The sequence below is a fragment of the Schistocerca nitens genome, chromosome 3 (genome assembly GCF_023898315.1).
Source record: "Schistocerca nitens isolate TAMUIC-IGC-003100 chromosome 3, iqSchNite1.1, whole genome shotgun sequence".
NCBI classification, from domain to species: domain Eukaryota; kingdom Metazoa; phylum Arthropoda; class Insecta; order Orthoptera; family Acrididae; genus Schistocerca; species Schistocerca nitens.
Window position 1 is genome coordinate 138317694 of NC_064616.1, and position 23303 is coordinate 138340996.

The 23303-nt window shown below is 42.5% G+C and overlaps 1 protein-coding gene across 1 annotated transcript in view; it reads left to right on the forward strand.

Moving 5' to 3' along the window:
- Positions 1-23303, forward strand: part of LOC126248082 (solute carrier family 35 member E1 homolog) — a 63209-nt gene that overhangs the window by 2454 nt on the left and 37452 nt on the right. The window contains exons 4-5 of the mRNA XM_049948740.1: positions 11027-11152; positions 17968-18210. Coding sequence (XP_049804697.1) covers positions 11027-11152; positions 17968-18210 — 369 coding nt within the window. The remainder of the gene's footprint in view (positions 1-11026; positions 11153-17967; positions 18211-23303) is intronic.

The window sequence follows — 23303 nt, forward strand, 5'->3', positions numbered from 1 at the left end:
CATCTCTAATGATGTCAATGTCAACAAGATGTTAAACCCAATCTTCCTTCCTTCCTTTTTTCAGTAAGAACAAATTATCCATTGCATGTACAATGTTGTTGACATATTATGCACACCGTGCTGGATAATGAAGGTACCACAATTTTTAAAAAAAATGTATATTATGTACATACGTTAACATAATAGTGTAAGGTACAACAACAGCAGTGACATCTTTTACCGCAAATACGAGATACAGTACATCTAAGCGTGATGACATAAATAGAACTGTCCACACCAACCACATCATAAATGCAAATACGTAAGTAGTTACCATACGAACAATTTTATCATTGATGATATTATTATTATTATTATTATTATTATTATTGTCATCCATGTTCTACGTCTCCACTCATAACAAAATTTTGTTCTCTGTAATAGGCAGCTTGTGAAAATGGGCAAAGCTGGAAACTACTCAACCAATAATTAAACAGCAGCTTTGGTGTTAAAATGTCTTTCCTTCAATATTTTAGAGATGCAAGACATGATGTACTGAAAATGTTTATAAACTAACAACAGTACATAATTGATTGGCTCCCATGAGTATAAAGTTTATTGTTAGAACTAGTTTTATTTTTGTTTTTCCATTCACTGTGTTATAGATGGAACCCGGGTGTTACTTATCTTATAGATATGCCTTAAGATACCCCATTGCCCTTGTCACTATATGTGACAACTTGCAGCTGTGTATTTTCATCACTATGGATTGAGTATGGTAGTAGTAACCAACAGTAGTATGCTGCAGGCACAGTGAGTACTTTTTTTACCATCTCCTTCAATCTGTTGTGGAGTCAACATTTTGAATGTCAGTCAATTGACACCCAGGTGGATCAGAACTCAGTAAGGTCATGAAATGATAGAATACCTGAAATAATTTTGTTGAAATTGACAGCTACAAGAAAGTTGTTGTTGTTCCGGTCTTCAGTCCCGAGACTGGTTTGATGCAGCTCTCCATGCTGCTCTATACTGTGCAAGCTTCATCTCCCAGTACCTACTGCGACCTACACCTTTCTGAATCTGCTTAGTGTATTCATCTCTTGGTCTCCCTCTACTATTTTTACCCTTCACGCTGCCCTCCAATACTAAATTGGTGATCCCTTGATGCCTCAGAACATGTCCTACCAACTGATCCCTTCTTCTTGTCAATTTGTGCCACAAACTCCTCTTCTCCCCAATTCTATTCAATACCTCCTCATTAGTTATGTGATGTACCCATCTAATCTTCAGCATTCTTCTGTATCACCACATTTCGAAAGCGTCTATTCTCTTCTTGTCGAAACTATTTATCGTCCACGTTTCACTTCCATACAGGACTACACTCCATACAAATACTTTCAGAAACGACTTCCTGACACTTAAATCTATACTCGATGTGTATCTTCAAATTCACCCAATGTTCATACATAGAGGATTTTTCTGGTTTTCCATTTGCTTTGGTGAGTTTTATTTACCATAACACAAAGTAAGTTCATTTAAACAAGTTGTCTCCAAAAAATTTCCATTATCTTTGAACAGACTCGTTGGGTGCAAGGTGGAATTTCAGCAAATGGTCAATGTTACACTTTGTTGCATTTGCAGAAAACATTCATTTCACATGGGATGTGAATCCTGTTTCTCCCATGTTGATCTTGCGGTGCACCACACCAACCTTCAGCTTGTTCCCCATCCATTACACAGGACAGGGAAGTCACAGCCAGCCATCCATTCTTTGGAAGGACGTCAAGGCTTTCTAGTTCTGTCTTCCACATATCCAGCCAGTAGCTTTGATTGGTGGGCATAGCATGCTCAGAGGTCCTCCATACTTTTAGCAGCAGACACATACAATGCTTTGAGCCATTCATAGCTGTCCTGATTTCTTGCCTCACAACCTGATCATCAGCACCAACAATGTTTCTGGCACAGACTTTAGCTTTAGTGTCGGTACATTGTTTTTTGAATGTCAATGTTTTAGCCAGAAGGACACAAATGTATTTGCACTGTGCACAGTGTTGTTGTTGTTGTTGTTGTTGTTGTTGTTGTTGTTGTTCATGTTCATCCATCTGTGCTATATGATGTTGCCCTGTTCTCTATTATTGAGATGGTAAACACAAACCTGTTGTGCTGGAACTGAGTTCAAAGTTATTAGTGCTATAGTACATTCAAAGACAGTTTCTTTTGTACCTCTTTAAAGCTCAAGCCTTGAGCTTTCACTGCTTTACCATTAGTATATATGAATTGTCCGGTGTGATTTGGCACTGGTTTGTTCTTTGCATGTACATTTGAGAGTGCTTATGCCAGGCCTCATCTTTATGGTAAGTCGTACTTCGTATGTAGGTGTCAGATCAATGAAGGCCGCTTTAGTAAACTACTTTGACTGAAAGTCATCCCCGATATAATGTCAGGAGCTTCCCAAAAGATTGATGAGATTCACAATTGGTTGCACGATCTGGAATCACTGCCAAACAAATATGAATGCAGAAGACAAAACACAGTTAAGTGAACCTTGTGTGGTCTTCAATTTGTATGGAAATACATTGGAAATATTGTCACAGTGTACAATGTCCCCACCCCATCTTTTTTCTCCACTGTGTAAGATACAGTTGAAACATAAAAATGTTTCATGTGTCTTGCAATCACTGGATTGATATTACTGTTTTTTGTCAACCACAACTTTTGTTAGAAGTACTGTGATGCCAGTATTGAAATCCATTGTTCATTGATTAAATGACTATGTGTGGTCAATGAGTTTACACCACATAGTTCACTTAGTTCTTTGACCTAAACTTAGTTGCCCAAAATATTCTCACATTTGAAATTAATGCATGAGAATATGGAAAATAATAATATTTTAGTATATTGCGGGCACTGTATGCTTGTACGCGGAACATGTTGCAGGGGATGGTCAGTTTTTGATGTTGCAAAGAAAACAAAATTGACTCGATTTTAATCCTTATACTATTATTGCCTCTAATGGAGTACACTACAGAAACTCCTTTATATGTTGACCATATTGTTTGTGACACAACTGACATCTCTGCAGTACATTTTGATATACATCACTTCAAATACCGGGCATATAGTGAATCACTTGTGCCACATACATAATCTGTGCCACCATATCTTCCCCAGATTGTACACATGTCTTTTTAACAAGACTTCTCTTGTACTCCCAAAGCAAAAAGTCTAATAAACTATTAATTAGGGGACTGTGGTGACGAAGAAAGTGGTTCACTTCAACCTACCCCTGTTTCCTCAAATTATGTTTTTTAGCTGGTCAGAAACAGGAAATCAAATGTGAGCAGCATATTGAAAACATATTTCTTCATATGCGTTCAGTGGCAGATCTTTCAGGAATTCTGCCAGTACTTCCTGCAGGAAAGTCAGGACTCTGGAGCCATTTTTTTGTGGAAGTGACATATGGTACAATCACAATTAAGTGATGATTAAGAGTAAATAGAAGTTAAATAAAATTGTCAAGAAGAGTCATCATTCAGCAAGTGAGATATGGAATTATTGAGAAATGGTGATATGCATTCAAAATTCTGAGAGGTTGTAGACAGTGTGAAAATGAATACCTGGTAGGTAGTTCTGGTGAGGAAGAATAGACATCTCTAACAATGGCAATTACAGATTTTGGATAGCACAGGAAGGTAACTATGATGAAATTGTTGGTACTGGAAGGGATTACAGCAGTTCGAAAATACTGGTTCCACATTTGCACCTCAGTGGTGAATAAGGAAATAACAGCAACACAGCAACTTCTATTTTGAGAAAATGACTCTGCAAGTACTTGGTGTGGTCACATATCTTATTTCCAAGAGAATGGCTAGCTTTTTGCCAAAAAATTTCATGTTTATGGCTTGTGAATCTGTAACACACATTTTTTCTGCAGTGACTTGTAATCTTGTACTCCGCTTATTAACCTTCAAATATCAATTACACAAATACCAAGTTTTACAGTTAAATAACTTTGATGGCTGCTAGAACAAACAAATGTCCATAAACACTGTATTTGCTTTTAGCCATTCAAGCTGTGGCATATGCCTCCTTAGTTGGTTGGTTGGTTGGTTTGGGGAAGACCAGACAGCGTGGTCATCGGTCTCATCGGATTAGCGAAGGATGGGGAAGGAAGGCAGCCGTGCCCTTTCAGAGGAACCATCCCGGCATTTGCCTGGAGTGATTTAGGGAAATCACGGAAAACCTAAATCAGGATGGCCGGACGCGGGATTGAACCGTCATCCTTCCGAATGCGAGTCCAGCCTCCTTAGTGGTGACAGGGCACAGAGTGTGGTGGTGGTATTCAACAGTAACACATCACCTTTTCCACTCACCACCATCTTGCAGGCAGCAACTGTTGTCAGCCACATGTCACTGAAAATCACTAAATGTAAAACTTATTTTTTGCGTCTTGACATATTTGCTGCAGAGGCTTTCATAGCTCCAATGACAGAAATCCTTCTTGTCAGCCATTTAAATGCACACACTGTGTTTTGGGATGCCAACAACACTTGCTGCAGGGTTGAATTTGTGAAAGTCTCATTGCTGATGAAGGCTGTGGCCGAAAGCTTTGTGTAAGTATCTTTTATTTGTGCCTGTCTTCAACTTAACATGTCTTCTTTACAGTAAGTAGCAATCTATCTTTTCCTGCATTGTTAACATACATTATTCCACCTTAAGATTTGTCATTAGTACGGCAATGCTACTATCAAAATTTCTTATCACCTATCCAATGATATCAAATGTCTGACAGACAGCAAAGTTAAATTAAAAAACCTATTCAATGATATCAAATATCTGACAGACAGCAAAGTTAAATTTAAAAACCAACTGAGACTGTTTCCTCTAGACAGCTTTTTCTATTCTGTCAAAGAATTTTTATTGTTGTAATGTATAAGAGGTGGTGGGTAGGAATTTCTAATTCACATGTGAAAGAAAAACAGTTGTAAGTGCCCAACATGCAGCCATGTTCACATGTGAATGTGTAATATGAATGTAAAATGATTCATTCCAAAACATTACGCTTAATCACACAAATGATCCGTGGGACATGAAACTATCTTTCTGTCTTTCCGTCTGCCTCAGAGACATGACAGACTGGGAAACTGACACACAACCGGATACACTGCATGACACCACCTACATACTCTGGAATTCACATAGCAGAAGGTTCATTCAACTGCTTTGAATATTTCTTGGCTGTGCCACTCTCATACAGCACATAGGAAAAATGAACATTTAAATCTTTCCATGCAAGCACCGGTTTGCCTTTTTTATTATGATGGTCATTTCAACCTATGTAGGTGGCAGCTAACAAAATATTATCACAGTCGGAGGAGAACGATGATGATAGGAATTTTGTGACACACACACACTCACCACAGTGTCCTCTTTCAATCCTATTGATAAGGATCCCTTACTGTGCAGCAATACTTAAGAAGAATATAAACAAGTGTATTTACATAGTCCTTTAGTAGGTTTGTTATGTCTTCAAAGTGTTCAGCCAATAAAATGCCAGCTTTGGTTCACCTTCCCCACAATGTTTTATATGTGGTGGTTTCAGTTGTTCATAATTGTAATCCCTAGGTATTCAGTTGAATCAGTATCCTTTTAGTTTGTATGATGTATCATGTAACTGAAATTTCATGGTATTCTTTCATTCTCAAGTGGAGGACCACACACTTCTTACTGTTCAGTGTCAGTTGCCACTTTTTGAACCATACACGTGATTTTTTCTAAATAATTTGCAATTTGTTTTGATCTGGCAACTTTACTAAGCAGTTAATGACAGTGCCATATGCAAACTGTCATGAAACAGCAGAGGACCTATAACACTTTCTTGGGGAACGCTACATATTAATTCTGTTTCACTCGATGACTTCCCATCTATTACTAAAAACTGTGACCTCCTTGATAAGAAATCATGAATAGATGTGCCTCAAGTGAGATGACACTCCGTAGGCACATAATTTGGTTAGAAGCCACTTGTGAGGAGTGGTGTCAGAAGCCTTCTGGATATCTAGGAATATGGAATTTACTTAAGATCCCCCCTTTCCTGTCAGTAGCGCTGTAAGGAGAACCAGTTGTGTTTCACAAGAATGATATTTTGTAGATGCATGCTGGTTATGTACCAATAGCTCGTTTTCTTGGGGTTATTTCATAATGTTCAAGCAACGTATATGTTCCAAAATCATACTGTAAATCGATGTCAGTGATGTGGGTCTATAATTCAGCCGATTAATTCTGTTTCCTTCTCTGTGTACTGCTGTGGCGTGTGCAACTTTCCAGTTTTAGGTAGATCTTTCGCTGAGTACGTGGTTTTATGATTGCTAAGTATGGAGTCTTTGTGTCAGCATACTCTGAAAGGAATTTAACTGGTATACAGCATGGGCTGGAGGACTTACTTTTATTAAGCGATTTAAGCTGCTTCGCTACAGCGGGGATATAAGCTTTTAAGTCACTCAAATTGGCAGCTGTTCTTGATTTGGTTTCTGGAACATTTACTTCGTCGTCTTTGGTAAAGGAATTTCGGAAAATTGTGTTTGAACTGGATGCTATGTAGCTAATTAACTAGGTTTGAACACAGATAGTGCCCTGGACTAGGTGGGTCATGTTAAAAGTGTGATCCACCATGCCAAGAAATCAACATCAAATATCTCGAGAACACCCTTGTTGCCTGGTGGAAGCATAGATGCTGCACTGCAGGGACAGGTAGGCATAACTGCAATGGTTCAAGGCCATGCCATTAGGAGAGAACCCAGCAGCCCTGTTGGTCACAAGGAAAAAAGCACATAAAACAATTAAAGAGAACAGAAAAAGATTGTGGTAATAATTTTATTGTTCTACACCAACCACAAGAGTATGGGACTCAATCAGAAGAGTCTTCTTTGGTAAAGGCAGAGCGATGCCTGTTGTTGCCATAATGAATGATAAGATCATTTTAACTTGTGCACCTGACATAACATAGGTAATTTTTACGTACTTCCAAAATGTAACATCTATCAGCAGCAGAGATCCCACAATCTTACTTTGTAAAGATGCTGCAGAGTGTGTACAGTTGGACTTCAGTTAAGACAACTGATAGGAGTACACCTGCCCCTTCGGTGTGTGGAAACTGGAAAATGCATTATCTGCTATTAGAGATAGAGCACTGGGACTAAAAGATAGAGCACTGGGACTAAATGCTGTTAGGCATAGAATGGTATGACAGTTGTATAGAGACTCTAAAGAGATGCTCATAAGAAGTAAACACGGTCTTGAACTTGGCTGTTTGCAGTAACTGGGAGTACCTTGAATTGATAAAATAAACACAACCAGTAGCCAGAAGCTTACTTAGACAGAGTAGTTGAAATAAATAAGCTTGTGGCAACTGGTTGGCTGTTTATTTTATCAATTGAAAAGTAAACCTGTGATAGAATGAACCTTTTACGGTAGCCATCCTAAAACTGTGATCTGATATGAACATTCTGTTTTCCTTCTCTAGCAAAAGTTGTCATATTAGCCAAATTCCCCACTCATTCATGTAAACTTGTCTTTTTGATAGTTTCTTGAGCACTGAAAACTGAGAAAAACTCACATTTTTTGGAAGCAGCATTAGTCGTATTTGTGTGGAACATTGTTCACTCTCATTAATAATGTTTGGTTTGTCAGGTTCTCATATTTATACATATTTCTGTTGAATTTTCCAGATAAAACCAATGTATCCTCATCACTGATGATAATTAGTTCTGCAGTAGTTTGTGCAAGAGTCAGTTCTGTAAAATTTCTATGCTGCTGATATTGATAACAGCACCCTTGCACTTACCATATGAATTGCTTTTTGAGAGCGCTATAGCAAACTTCCGCTCAATTTTCCTTTGTGGCATGGGAATTCTGATACATTTTTGTATTGCCTTAAAATTTTATCATAGAAAGAGCACATCTTCCAAATAGCTATTTAAATATCACTCAAGCTTCAGGCAAAGTCTTGGTGCGCCCTCTGGCGCAGTGGTGTTGTTGGCAGCAGGAGGTGTGGACGCAGTGGCACATGCTTCCATATCCATGGCTTGTTCCATTGTCTTGGCAGAAGTTGACTTACTTGGGGGACCAGATGAGGCAGCTGTCCGAGCAGGAGCAGTTGCCTGCGCCTGCTCAGCCATACAGCCATCTGCCATATGTGTCTTCTTGTTAAGCAAGCTGCAAAACTCCTCTCACATCCATGACATGCTCTTGCTTCAGCCTCTCAGTGCGGAATGAATTCTGTCACAAATAAGTGTTGTAATGTGTGGGGTTTTATGAAGCCCAGAACCTTGATGATGGTTTGAACTCTGTAGTTTGAAGTTGTTTATCAAAGATGGGGTTGGTGCACTATGAACATGCATCTGTGAAAAGGTCTCTGTGTGAAGCACATAACTACAATCATCGTCATCATCAAAATACCTTAGCGAAAGATCTGGCTGGGAACCCAAGAAAATTCTGGTCCTATGTAAAATCACTAGGTGGAGGGTTGTTTTGGGTTGGGTTGGGTTGGGTTGGGTTGGGGGAGGAGATCAAACAGCGAGGTCATCAGTCTCGTCGGATTAGGGAAGAACAGGGAAGGAAGTCTGCTGTGACCTTTCAAAGGAATCATCCTGGCATTTGCCTAAACCGGTTTAGGGAAATCATGGAAAACCTAAGTCAGGATGGCTGGATGCAGGATGGAACCGTTGTCCTCCAGAATGAGAGACCAGTGTGCTAGCCACCGCGCCAACTCGCTCAGTGCTAAGCGGATCTAAGGCTTACATCCAGTCACACATTGACCAGTCTGGTTTGGCAGTTGAATATAGAAGAACTAAATCTGAAGTTTTAAATTCTGCATTTTAGAAATCGTTCATGCAGGAGAATCATACAAACATACTGTCATTTTACTATCCCACAGAGTCCTGTATGGATGATGTATTAATAGGCATCCTTGGCATAGATAAAAAGCTGAGAGAGTTGAGAACAGAGAAGTTGCCAGGTCGGGATGGAATCCCAGCCCAGTTTTACAAAGAGTACTCTATGGCATTGGCTCCTCACTAGCTTGCATTTATCGTGAATTCTTGCCCAGCGCAAAGTCACAAGCAATTGAAAAAAAGCACAGGTGACTCCTGTATACAGGAATGGTAAAAGAACACACCTTGAAAATTATGAACCAATATTCTGGTATCCCAGTCTGACAGATTTGATAGCCCGCCAGAAGGCTTTGACGTAGACAACAGCCCCTATAATGTGTGTGCACTGTTGTCGCCGCCACAGTACTATGTGTGGACAATGCCTGCCGTGCTGGCCTATCTGTGCTTGCAGTGCTCCTATAAAGCCTGCAATGCAGGGGCTCATACCACAGTCATGTTCCAATAGCAATTGTGATTGCACGTATGCAATGATTCCAGCATTGTTCCCATTTTTGGAATAATACCTGGAATTTCAGGACCCATTGCAATTCCACTTGGCTGTCTTCAGTTGGGTCAAAACGTCACCCTTTCAATGTGATTTTCATCTTCAGGTAGAAGTCTCACAAGGCTAGGTCTGATTAATAGGTGGTGGACCATTACCATGTTGTTTTCGGCCAGGAATTCCTTCACAATGAGCAGTGTGTGTGTGTGTGTGTGTGTGTGTGTGTGTGTGTGTGGTGTCATGTTGCACAAGCAGTCTTCCTTTTTCCACATCTCTGGCCGTTTGTGCCGAACGTTTTCCCTCAGTCACATCAGAACATCGCAGTAAAACTGCCCATTGACAGTCTGACCAGGCAGAACAAACTCCTTATGCATAATTCCTCAAATGTCGAAAAAAATGATCAGCATTGATTTCATGTTGCAGCGAATTTGTCAACCTTTTTTTCAGCCTTGGGGAAGATGACATTTTGCATTGTAGTAATTACTGCTTTGTTTCTCACTTGTTATGACTTTGGATAAGAATTTTGGACACTCTTGAACTCTTTGTTGTATCTCAGTGCACATGTGAATCCTGAGATTTCTTTGGTCAGAGCTGAGAAGACAAGGGACAATCTTCGCTGCAATTTATCTCGTGTTTAGTTCTTTGGCTGGAATATGTTGACATGTACTGTACAACAGCCCAAGTCTGTTACAAACATTGTGAATTGTGTACCTTCGGTCTTCGTAAATCACGTCACGCGCCTTCGTGATCATTTCTGGTGTAGCATATGTTGACAGTCGATCAGAATGTTTACCATCTTCCACAGATTCTCAGCCTTCCTTGAAGCACTTGAACCACACAGATGTTCTTGCTTGTCTTGGTGCACTCTCACCAAATGCCTCTGTCAGCATGCAGTGGGTTTCAGCTGCAACTTCCTTCAACTTAAAACAGAATTTCATTCAGGTCCATTGCTCCATCAAATTTTCCATTTCACATTTCGCAGCAGCACTGAAACATCTCCTGTCACACACCACTCCAACTCACAATTGCATGCGCCAAAGATGACACAACTTTGTGCCGCAGTGTACCTCGAGCCATCTAGTGGCAGACAGTTGTTCTGCTACTGGTTTGATCAGTACAATGAAATTCTTGGATGTTTTGGGTAGTACCTCTTCTTGCATAAACTGTCTTACAGATATATTCTACATGGAGTTAGCGGTCGTGTGCAGGTGAGGTGTGCATGCTTTTGTGACTGTGTGTGCGTTTTTCCTTTCTGAGTAAGGCTTTGACTGGAAGCTTATATGCAACAGTCCTTTTTTCATGCCTGCCTGCAACTCAACATGTCATCTTTACGGTGAGTAGCAATCTATCCTTTTCATAATATAGCTGCATTGTCGGATAACTTCCCAGTGTTGAGGACGTTCTCCATCTCAAAAAAGATATTGTTGATATTGTCATTTTTAACAGTGAGCAGTTGCTTCCACATTTGTACACAAATATTTGCATCAGTAATAGGTGAAATAAGTGAAAGAGGAAAGTTTTTATTCTTGTAACACATTCAGTTCATCAAGTTATTTATTCATAGAAAATGCAAAGTATGTATACACTTCTCAACTCTCTCTCTCTTCATTTGCAGGTGTTACATGATACTGGTGTCCATCACTTACGGTTGTTGCATATACTTGGTCGCCTTGCTCTTTTTATGTTTCTTCCCGTATGGGTCTTCACAGACCTGCAGGTGCTGCTACAGGATCAAGTTATTGTAAGTAGCAAGATAGCTATAAAATTTGTGACTTATAGGAATATTAATTTAATATCTTGCCATATTTTAAGTACTTGTGATGTTTTATTACTTATTTCTCTGCAAGAAAAAGTGTACTTAATATTTCTTCATAATGAGATAACATACTGTTATTGCTATAAATGAAATGTGTATTATTCCATCATAAATGAAAAGTAGAATGGGAGTGGTAATGGTTTACATTTCATAATTTTTTTGTTATTAAGCATTAATGCATTTATCATAATCCGAAAACTGACACATTTGGCAGTCTGGACTGCTCGGTATTATTTTGGATTTAAAATGAAGACTGTAGAATAACTAAATGAATAATATAGCCTACAGCATCGTGTCTGATTTAATAGAAAATACTGAAAGTGGACAAGGTATCCAATGGTGAAGTTATATTGTGCATTGAGTTTGTGTAAGTCAGACGGTGACAGGGGTGCATTCCCAAGATGACCAGTGGCGCCAGTGGCAAAGTTTAAAGATCTTGATTGCTAGGAGATGCTATGTGATGTAAAACTGGAGTTTTTCTACTGCTCAGTGGGAACTGGATCAAGGGTGGCAAGTACTGTCTTAACGTTTACATAGAGGAAAGAATAAATTACATAATTTTGGTCTATATAGTGTGGTCAACTTCCTTGGTCAGCAATGTGTAGTTGTCCAGAGAGGTCAAAGATAATAGATCTACAGTCACTTGCAATACAACGTGGAATTATAGACCTCGTGTGGAGTGTTGCTGCTGCTGATAGATTGGCAAAATCTGATTATGACTCACCTGTGATGAGAAGAAATAATGTGTTGTTCATAACCAGTGGCTGTGATAAGCCTCTGCAGGTGGTGGCTCCATTGCCATTGCCTTTCAGACGTAAGCAGAATTTGTTGACACAACACTGGATATGTTCTGTAACTCATGATAGTGTAGTGGTCCAGCATTCATTATTGTTGACAATCTGTCCTTGAGGGGAAAAAATGAGAGACCAGTTCGGAACTTGATGTAATACATTGTTTACACAGAACTCATGCACATGAAGGGTGTGTTTCACATCCCTGTCTGACCATCCCCTAAATCAGGGCTTCACAACATACGTGCTCGCGGAGCAAGTTGTGAGCATCAAGGCGCAAGCACGGAGCAGCGCGAGCACTCTACCCCCACTACCGGACCAGAGCAGAGAGTGGGGAGAGTCACGTGGGGCACACAACAGCTGCCGCCAGTCAATGTAAATCCGCGGCCACCTGCAGGGATATCACTCACGAATTATTACTGCAACAAATGAAACAAATAAAGGAGAATGTACACGTGCCACATAATTTTATTAGCTTAGTGTATACCTCTACTTTCGCATTAATTTGTGAACTGTTTCACAATAAAAGGTGTCACTGAAGTGTGGGATTCTCGGTTATCTTGTACTTTTTGCCCTTTACAATTGCGTCTATGTTCGGAGTAATTGTTCTTGTGCATTTTAGGCGCAGAGTGCAGTTTAAATTTCGATCAGACAATGCGTTTCTCAGGCGCGTCTTGTTACATTTCATTGCAGAGAACAGTTGTTCACAGACATACGTGGAACCGAACATTGATATTATTGTAGCCGCCAGTTTGTGCAAACGAGGAAATGTATCCTGAGGGAAGTGTCTGTAGACTTCCAAAATGTTTTTCTTGTTCTGAAATTTGTCTCTGTATTGTCTGTCACACTGCAGGTCAATAATTTCTTGCTGCAGCTCAGGACGAATCTCTTAAATATTCGCTGAATATGGAGAGAACAGATCAAAATCACTGTCTAGTGCTGTCAGATCTTGAAAGCGCTGATCAACTAAACTATGTGAATAACGTTCACAGTCTTTGTGAACATCTTGCATGGATGATAATTTAGGAAAGTGAGCTAGGTTTCCTGTTTCCAGCTGACTCACCCAAAGTGTCAATTTCATTTTAAAAGCTCGTGTTCGATCTGTGAAATGAGTAATTAGCAGATCTTTACCTTGTAGCATTCAGATGGCTAGTTAAATCTGCTATGAACGCGAGATCACATTCAAACGTGCGCGCGCATTTCCCCTCCCTCCCCTCCCTCCCTACTCCGCGACCTTGCACCTGCTCGCGAGCACGTACCTGAGCAGACGCGAGTACTCGCGCTCAAAACGGGCCAGTTGTTAAGCCCTGCCCTAAATCAAGTGGACATAGTATGTTTCCCTCACAATCCTTTTTCTGTCACACTGGACTCGCATTCGGGAGGACGACGGTTCAATCCCGTCTCCGGCCATCCTGATTTAGGTTTTCTGTGATTTCCCTAAATCGTTTCAGGCAAATGCCGGGATGGTTCCTTTGAAAGGGCACGGCCGATTTCCTTCCCAATCCTTCCCTAACCCGAGCTTGTGCTCCGTCTCTAATGACCTCGTTGTCGACGGGACGTTAAACACTAACCACCACCACCTTTTTCTGTCCAAAGCTTGTGCTCAGTTTCTGATGACTTCGTAGTTGACACTGTTTTGCACCTTTGTTCCTTTTTTCCCACTGGATAAAGACTAAAAACTCCAGATTGGAATTTCAGTAAAATTGTGACTTAGTCATTTTTCTTGTATGAGATGTCAGTGGGAGGCCAAAGTTACAAACCCAGATTTGAACTTTATCCATGTATTGTGCTGCCTGGAGGGTGATGATGACTGGCATTGTTTGATGCGACAGTACATCGAGTTACCTACCATGAATGAGCTCAGCAGGACAGTGGCAAATATTATCTGCTCAAGAGGAATGTCAGCCTTGCCTCAGGGGCATCTCCCTCAGCCTTTTGAATGTCTTGCTTAAAAGTCTAGACCAGGCACTCAACTTTGTCGTTATATTGTGTGTGTACTGCCACTGTTGTTAGGTGTTGTGTGAAGAATTGTCTGAACATTAGTGATCAGTATTGAGAACCATTGTTTGTCATGGTAGCTTATGTCAACCCCTCAGTGATGGTTTGTCCAGAGGGTAGCCTCAGTTTTGGATGACATATGTATAATGCGTGGGTAGTTGGGCAGTGCGTCCACCACTATAACCCAAACTGGTAAAAAGAATGTGCCCACAAAGTCAGTGTGAATCCAGCTCTGCAGTTTGCAGGGCATTGGGCAGCAACAAAAGATTGTGATGTCTAATTTTCTGCCACCTCCCACCAGCATGAACAGTGAGTTCAGTGTGCTACTAATCTGTGATCTGTGATCAAGCATCAAGTTCTTTATGCAGATATCCAGTGGCTATGGTAGGAGATTCCTCCCCCCCCCCCCCCCCCCCCTCCAACTTTTACCTTGTAGGGCCTTGATCACTTGTGCTGAGCATATTGATACAAATTATTTTTAAACAGAAGTGGCAAAGGAAACCTGTGGTGCCATGTAGAGTTTCGCAGGGTATTCATATTAGAAGTGCAAGACTTGCTGTACGGTTGGGTCCTGCTTGCTTTCCAGTACCACCGTTGCCTCGATGCAGGAAAAGGGTCAATGGTGTTTTGTAGGGTGGTGTCAATATGATAACAGACCTCTTCATGCTGGGTGAAGAACAGGGGAGTGCCCATGAGGAGACATGACAGTGCATCAATGTTTGTGTGTTTGCTGATTAGTTTGAAGTGAATCTTGTAGCTATAAATGCTAAGACACAATGTTTGTGGGTGAAAGGTTTTTACAGTTATGTTGAGTATGTTGAAGTGTGGCCTAAAATGGCCGTGAAAGACTTACATTCCATTACTAGGTGAATTTTAATTGGCTGAGGTTAAGGTCTAGAATGTTTATGTTATTATTTGGAGCCATATGAATTTGTCGTAGTTAGACCAACTCCCCAATGGGAAACTAGCTGCCAATACAAAGGGTCTCCCAAGCTTATAGTTTACTAACAGTGCCTCCAAGTGAAGGTTCTGTTTTAGTTTTGCATCTGTCTGGTCACATGTTAATGTTCAATAAAATGGGGTGAGTGATTGTTGTTTTGTGTGACAGAAACCTGCCATAATGATTTCCTTTTCCTGAAAAGGATTGAAGTTCTTTAAATTTTTGTACACCTCCAAGGTGTCAGTGGTTGCTAAATTCTGATCAGTTATTCCTCCTTTGCTTAAGATGTAGCCTGTAGTCTCTGTGACTAGTGAAGACCCCCTTACAGTTAAAGAGATGTACACAAACAAGGAAATAAAAAAATAAAAGAAACACTCAATTCAATGGTTGTATGGTGAACTAAACTTCAGTCCTCCCAAATGAGTCTGTCCATGTCTGAACCTCTATGCCACCATACTGGGTAGCACAGCAACAAAGGCACTGAGTCATACAAGGAAGCTTACTAATGTTCAGTGCTGTTGAACTGTTATGGAGCTTGGTAGCTTAAAGGCAAGATAGTGCAGTGATAGAATGTTAGGTATGATACATGAACAATCATCACTCACATTAAGTTTTAGCCATCCTGAATTCAGTTTTCCAACAAGCACATGGCAGATTCCTTCTAAACACTATCAAATGTGAAGATACTTTCTCCATTCACCTTACTTATCGTTACAGTAAGGAATATTCTTGCTGTCATTTTCTGAGATGAACATAAAAGAGAATGACAGAGTAGGATGGTCTTTTCTAGGAAAAGCTTTTTTTGACTCAGTACATGTTACATTCATTATTCATATGACTTTCTCCTGGTTAATCATGTTTTTAGGAAAGAGGGTTAAGAAGTTTCATGTGTTAAAGAAACTGAAAATAATTAAAAGTATTTGTTTGGTCTGACTTCAGACAGGATCAGATTTTAGTTCAGCTTTCTTGAAACATTGACTGATGAGAAATAATACCAACATGAATAAACAGATGGAAGTAACTTGTCTTCTTTGAATATACAATCAAATATAAATCATTTGATTCTCTACCTAGAGTGGTGCAGAGGAACTCGTTCTTCAGAGTGATAGCACTTATACATTAGGAAGGTTACCATAGAAAAACCTAAGTACCTCAGTTACACAGCCATTCTTCCAGGTCCCCATGATAGCTCTTGTGATTCCTGTTTCCACCTGTAATGGTGTAATATTCTTTCTTCGTATGCTGTACATTGCACATAAACTAAGTTACTTATGTTTCAAAATTGGACACTTTCTCACCCTGTACAAGACCTATTACTTTGATTCAACCAATCACTGTGGCAGATTCGTAAAACACTGGACTCACATTTGAGAGAATGGTGGTTCAAATCCCCTTCTGACCATCCAGATTTAGTTTTTCTGCAACTTTTCTAAACAACTTGAGGAAAATGTCGAGATGTTTCCTTTGGAAGGGACACAGCTAATTCCCTTCTCAAATGTAACATGTTCACCATCTCTAATTACCTTGCCTTTGATGGGAGGTTAAGTCCTAATCTTCCTTCCTTGGGAATGATATGAAATGGAACAACTTTCTGCATCAGTAGTGAGAGAAGCAAAACATCAGACTGTATTTCATTGCATAAAGCCCGATTGGTTGAAGGTTCTCTGTTTTGAGTAACTTCTTAAAAATACTTTGGCTACCGATACTTGAGGATTAGTATTTTGTCTGGAGTCATCAGCTGAAAAAATTGAAACCTTCTGAGAGGACTGGGGTATTTTGTGATGCATAGTAGAGCTAGCATAAGTATATTTGTAAATGAAGAATGTAGAATTTGCTTTCTAGAGAGGTATCATACAACATCTGAAGACACGGTTTTTAAATTTTGAAAGCAGGCATATCATATTGTTTTTATATAAACAGCAGACCGACAAATGAAGTGAATATTTCATCATGTTAGGTGATCCCACTCTTTCTCCCCACAATGGCTGCAGTACATGCCAATACTGTAATGAACAAGTTTAATATCAATGTATACTTTGTCTAATGTTGTTTGTATTGCCATTATTATAGCCTGAATATGAGGATTGTACCTTGAAACATGTTGCTTTATTAAATAAGGAAGTTAAGAAACATTCGTGATTTGTAGTGCTCCCTGAAAAACTTTTTCACATCATACAAACCACATGATGATGAGTAAAACATATGTTAACACAATGACTGGATTTAAGAAAAAAGCTTTTCCAAATATAACTTGTTACATTGCTTGCAGATGATGTGAAAGAAGTTTTGGTGTATGCTGAGGAAGAGTTATATCACTATATAGTGCTGTTACTGTTTACAGATGTTACTATATCAGGAATTGTAGCAAAATGCAGGAAGGCCTACTGAGCATCAACATTTGATTTAATGGCTGTCAGTTGACTCTCATCACAAGCAAATGTAACATATTGTGTGTAAATTGATGGCTAGACCCATTACTGAATCAGTAGATTCCATAATACTGTATATATGAAATTTGCATCCCGAGTAGTTAACAGGACTAATGACATAAAACTAGTTACAGCAAAATTGCAGATTTAGCAATAGATCTGATCTACATCACAGAGGAATATTGCTAAAATGGCATTAATACATATTTCAGTAAGAGTTATTTCACAAAATAATAACGAATATCCAATCAGAGAAATTTGAGCTTATACATAGATTTTCCACAGTTACTGTCAGATGGCTCAGAATGGGGGTTCAGATGTAAATGTGTTTAGGTATTATGAAATTATTTAATGTATTGTGTTTAGATATTAGCTTTGCAGTAATATTTGACTGTAGTTCTTGACACAACTGGAAGCAGTCACACAATAAAGTCAGTGTAATGAGTCGTAACCTCTTTGGTCTTTTAAGGCTGTTAAAGGGAGAGTTAATTCTGATTCTGATACATTTAAAGGAGGTGAATGTCGCCGTGAGAGTAAGTATACAAATGAAAAAATGATACAGGTATTTGTACTTTGTTACAGATCAATGGAGATAACACAACTGTCCTCTCTCTGTTGTTCATCGATGGAGTTCTAAACTGGTTACAGAACATCATAGCTTTCAGTGTTTTATCACTTGTTACTCCTCTGACATACGCTGTAGCGAGTGCCTCCAAGCGCATTTTTGTCATTGCATCATCTCTGTTTGTGTTGGGCAACCCAGTGACACTGACAAATGTTTTTGGCATGATGATGGCTATATTTGGTGTTTTGTTTTACAATAAGGTAAGTTGATTGCATGCTGTTTTCTAGATAAAGGCTCAAATTCAACTATGACGCTGGAACTTTTTGTATATCAATGAAAAAGTATTTGTTGTATATGTGAGATACTGCTTAAGGGCTATTATGTTGTTGTGTGCATTGATTAAAAGTTTTTTTTATGTAATTCATGGAATGAAAACAGTAGACAATTGTTTCCAAAGCTGTGGTCACTTGATTTGATGTTTTATACTGCTTGATTTTCTGTTTTAACCATGTGGTGCAGCTGTCCACTGCAAAGCCAAAGAAGCAACATTAATAGGTGTCCACTGTAGTGGACAAGTGCGCCATAGGGTTAAAATATGTGACCACACTTAATTTTTGCTTTTCATGTAATACTTGTTTCATACTACCTATGGTTAAAAATATGTTTGAAGCAGAGTTAATAACCCAGCTTGCAGAGTGATACTGGCTTACAGGGATTCGTGAAATCTGTATTAAGTGTGCTGTTTTTTGAAGTGAACATATCATACAACCATGTTCTTAAAAAAATTTAGGTTAATACTCCATAACATCAGAATTTCATAGCACTCTACAGTTGCAGTATGTTACATAACATTTCTATGTAATGCATATAGATATCCTCACACTGAAGAAAGAATGGGAAGCTGACAATTTCCTCATGATTTGATCCCCACTTTAGGGCTAAAAACATTTATTGGACACAAATAACCCACTGTAACAACAGATTAAAATTGTCTCTTAGTCTATGAAACCAAACAATCCCCCCTGCGGGTCCGGGGTAAGAATAGGCCCGAGGTATTCCTGCCTGTCGTAAGAGGCGACTAAAAGGAGTTTCAACCGTTTCGGCCTTCCATGTGATGGTCCCCCTTGGGGTTTGACCTCCATTTTTCAAAATTCTACAGAAGTACGAGCCTTTTGGGGAAGGACGCCTTACGTGGTGTACCACTGGTCCTCAGTGCACTAAGACCTTGGCACTCAGCATTGTACCGGCGTTGTAACCATACCCACTATTCCTCAAATTGGGCCTAAACGCCTGATGGGTTGTACAAGTTACGCCCATAGTGCGTCCCCATCTGCACCTACGATCATGATGGACTTTCCATGGCACCAGAAATCCAGCACGGTAGCCAGCCCGTTGTGGTGGGGTCGTCATGTACCCTCTAGGTTGTAGCCCCCTGGCAACACAGGGATCGTACTGCCGATACCTGAGCTGCACCCTCCCCACGTCGGCCAAGGAGTAGATGCCCGTCTCCTTGGGGCATCAGGACTCCCGGCAACGGTCATCCTGCCAGGTGGCCCTTGCTGAGGCTGGGTGGCGCCCGTGGGGAGAGCCCTTGGTCGGAGTGGGTGGTATCGGGGCGGACGTTTCGCAGATGAAACGTCAACATGTATCAGGTCGTTCTGCAGCTGAGTCTTTCAAATGGAAAGGTACTGTTTCTAGTTCTGGTTCTCCTGCCCTTTCCCCCTTGGCCACTCCCTGGGAGGAGGGACAGGCCCGCCGGCTTGGGGCGAAGTACTTCCCCCGCTATTTGGTCTGTTCTCGAACCATGGGGGGACGTTCGCCACCTCCAAGCCCATGTTCTTTGTTCAGCACATTGAGGACATCTTCGGGGAAATCGAGGCTCTCAGTAAGATGCGTTCGGGGTCCGTTCTTATAAAGACCACCTCCGCCACACAGTCGGCGGCGCTCCAGGCGTGCGACCGTCTAGGGGACATCCCAGTGTCCATTGTCCCGCATCTGGCACTAAATAGGACGCAGGGGGTTATTTTTCATTGGGACCTCCTGCTGCAGTCTGATGAGGAGCTCAGGGCCAACCTGGAGCGCCAAGGCGTGCATTTCGTCCGGCGAGTCCAGCGCGGCCCCAAAGACCATCGCATCGACACCGGGGACTTTATCCTCGCCTTCGAGGGGGACGTTCTCCCGGAGAAGGTGAAGGTGATGTGCTACCGGTGCGACGTGCGACCTTACGTCCCGCCTCCTATGCGCTGTTTTCGGTGTTTGCGCTTTGGGCACATGTCGTCACGGTGTGAGGCTGAGCCCCTTTGTGGCGATTGTGGACGTCCTCTTCGTGAGGAACATACATGCACCCCACCACCTCGGTGCGTTAATTGTCCTGGCATCCACTCGCCTAGATCCTCAGACTGCCCCGCATATCAGAAGGAGAAGAAGATACAAGAACTCAAAACTTTGGATCGGCTCTCTTATTCTGAGGCCAGGAAGAAGTATGACCGCCTCCATCCTGTGCCGTTGACCACTTCGTTTGCCTCAGTTGTGTCCACTCCTTCCGCGGTATCCTCACCCCTATCCTGTCCCCCCTCTGCCTCCTCCCCCCATCCGGGGTCTCTGCCTCCGCCTCCCAAATCCCTCCCTTCCAAATCCTCCTCCCCCGTGGCCCCCGCACCCTCTGCCCCAGGGGCCACCCTTCCTCCTCCCCCCCCCCCCCCCCCCCACCGCCGCCGCCTGAGAAGCGATCCTCTTCTCAGGCGTCCATCGGGGAAACGTTCCGGACCCCAGCTTCCGAGATCTGGCGTTCCAAAACTGACCCCGCGCGTGAGGACCTTCTTCGGGTCCAGCCCACCATCCCTGTGCCTCCTCGGCCTTCCAAGGAGGCCTCCAAGAAGAAGTCTCTATCCCCCTCTCCACCCCGGCGCGTTTCGTCTGACGCTCCATCCGTGAGTCGCTGCTCCCGGCCGTCCTCAGTTTCGCCGGGACGCTCTGCTACCAGGCGCTCAGCTGGCCTCTCGTCGGCAAATGATGCTGCCCCTCCTACACAACCAGGGACAGCGGCTGCAGCTGGCGACGACTCGATGGAACCGGATCCGCCTCCCGCCGGTTGTAGCGTTGTTCCCTCGCAACCTGGCCTTCCGCGGCCGTCGAGGTGACCAGCTCTTCCCCCGGCTCGTTCCCCCCCTTTTTGACTAGCGATAGCCTTGTTACATTGGAACATAAGAAGTATTCGATCTAATCGGGAGGAATTACAACTGCTCCTCCGCCTGCACTGTCCGCTCGTCCTTGGTCTCCAGGAAACCAAGTTGCGCCCGACTGACCGTATTGCCTTTACCCACTATACCTCGGAGCGGTATGACCTCACCCCTGTGGACGGTATCCCAGCTCATGGTGGGGTCGTGTTGCTCGTTCGGGACGATGTCTATTACCATCCTATCCCATTGACCACCCCACTCCAAGCAATAGCTGTCCGTATTACTCTTTCTGCTTTTACTTTTTCAGTTTGTACCATCTACACTCCATCGTCATCTGCTGTTAGTCGGGCTGACATGATGAACCTTCCCCCGCCGTTTTTATTGTTTGGCGACTTCAATGCCCATCATCCCCTTTGGGGCTCTCATGCATCCTGTCAAAGAGGCTCACTCTTGGCGGATGTCTTCAACCATCTCAATCTTGTCTGCCTCTCGGGCTCTACTCATACCTACTCCCACTTGGACCTCTCGATCTGTTCTACCACTCTTGCCCGTCGGTTCGAGTGGTATGTCCTTTCTGACACCTATTCGAGCGACCACTTCCCGTGTGTCGTTAGTCTCCTGCACCACACCCCATCCCCACGTCCTTCGAGCTGGAACATACCGAAAGCTGACTGGGGACTTTACTCCTCCCTGGCGACCTTTCCGGACCACGATTTTCTCAGTTGTGACAGTCAGGTCGAATACCTCACGGCTGTTACCATCAATGCTGCCGAACGTTCCATTCCTCGTACTACCTCTTCTTCACGTTGCGTTTCCGTCCCCTGGTGGAACGAGGCTTGTAGGGATGCTATCTGTGCTCGACGACATGCTTTACGCACCTTTCGCCGCCATCCTACGTTGGCGAATTGTATTGGATACAAACGACTCCGAGTGCAATGCCGTAGAGTCATCAAAGACAGCAAAAAAGCTTGTTGGGCTTCTTTCACCAGCTCCTTTAACAGTTTTACTCCCTCTTCTGTCGTACGGGGTGGCCTGCGCCGGCTGTCGGGCATTAAGGCCCACTCCTCGGTACCTGGCCTGACCTCAGGTAATGCGGTCCTCGTTGATCCTGTGGCTGTCTCCAACACCTTCGGCCGGTTTTTCGCGGAGGTTTCAAGCTCCGCCCATTACCACCCTCCCTTCCTTCCCAGGAAAGAGGCAGAGGAGGCTCGGCGACCTTCCTTCCACTCGCTGAATCGGGAAACTTATAATGCCCCCTTTACTATGCGGGAACTCGAACGTGCGCTTGCACTGTCCCGGTCCTCTGCTCCGGGGCCAGATGCCATTCACGTTCAGATGCTGGCACACCTTTCTCCGGCGGGCAAAAGCTTCCTTCTTTGTACCTGCAATCGCGTCTGGACCGAAGGTCAGGTCCCCATGCGTTGGCGTGACGCCGTCGTCGTTCCTATACCCAAACCCGGGAAGGATAGACACCTTCCTTCTAGTTACCGCCCCATTTCTCTTACAAGCTGTGTCTGTAAGGTGATGGAGCGCATGGTTCATGCTCGGTTAGTTTGGATTCTTGAATCTCGACGGCTACTTACTAATGTCCAATGCGGCTTTCGTCCCCGCCGCTCCACTGTTGACCACCTTGTGACCTTGTCGACATTCATCATGAACAACTTTTTGCGAAGGCGCCAAACGGTAGCCGTGTTCTTCGATTTGGAGAAGGCTTATGATACCTGTTGGAGAGGAGGTATCCTCCGCACTATGCACAAGTGGGGCCTACGCGGTCGCCTGCCCCTTTTTATTGATTCCTTTTTAACGGATCGAAAGTTTAGGGTACGTGTGGGTTCCGTATGGTCCGACGTCTTCCTCCAGGAGAATGGAGTGCCTCAGGGCTCCGTCTTGAGTGTAGCCCTTTTTGCCATCGCGATCAATCCAATTATGGATTGCATTCCACCTAATGTCTCAGGCTCTCTCTTTGTCGATGACTTCGCGATCTACTGCAGTGCCCAGAGAACATGCCTCCTGGAGCGCTGCCTTCAGCGTTGTCTAGACAGCCTCTACTAATGGAGCGTGGCAAATGGCTTCCAGTTCTCTGAAGAGAAGACGGTTTGTATCAACTTTTGGCGATATAAAGCGTTCCTTCCGCCATCCTTACATCTTGGTCCCGTTGTTCTCCCATTCGTGGA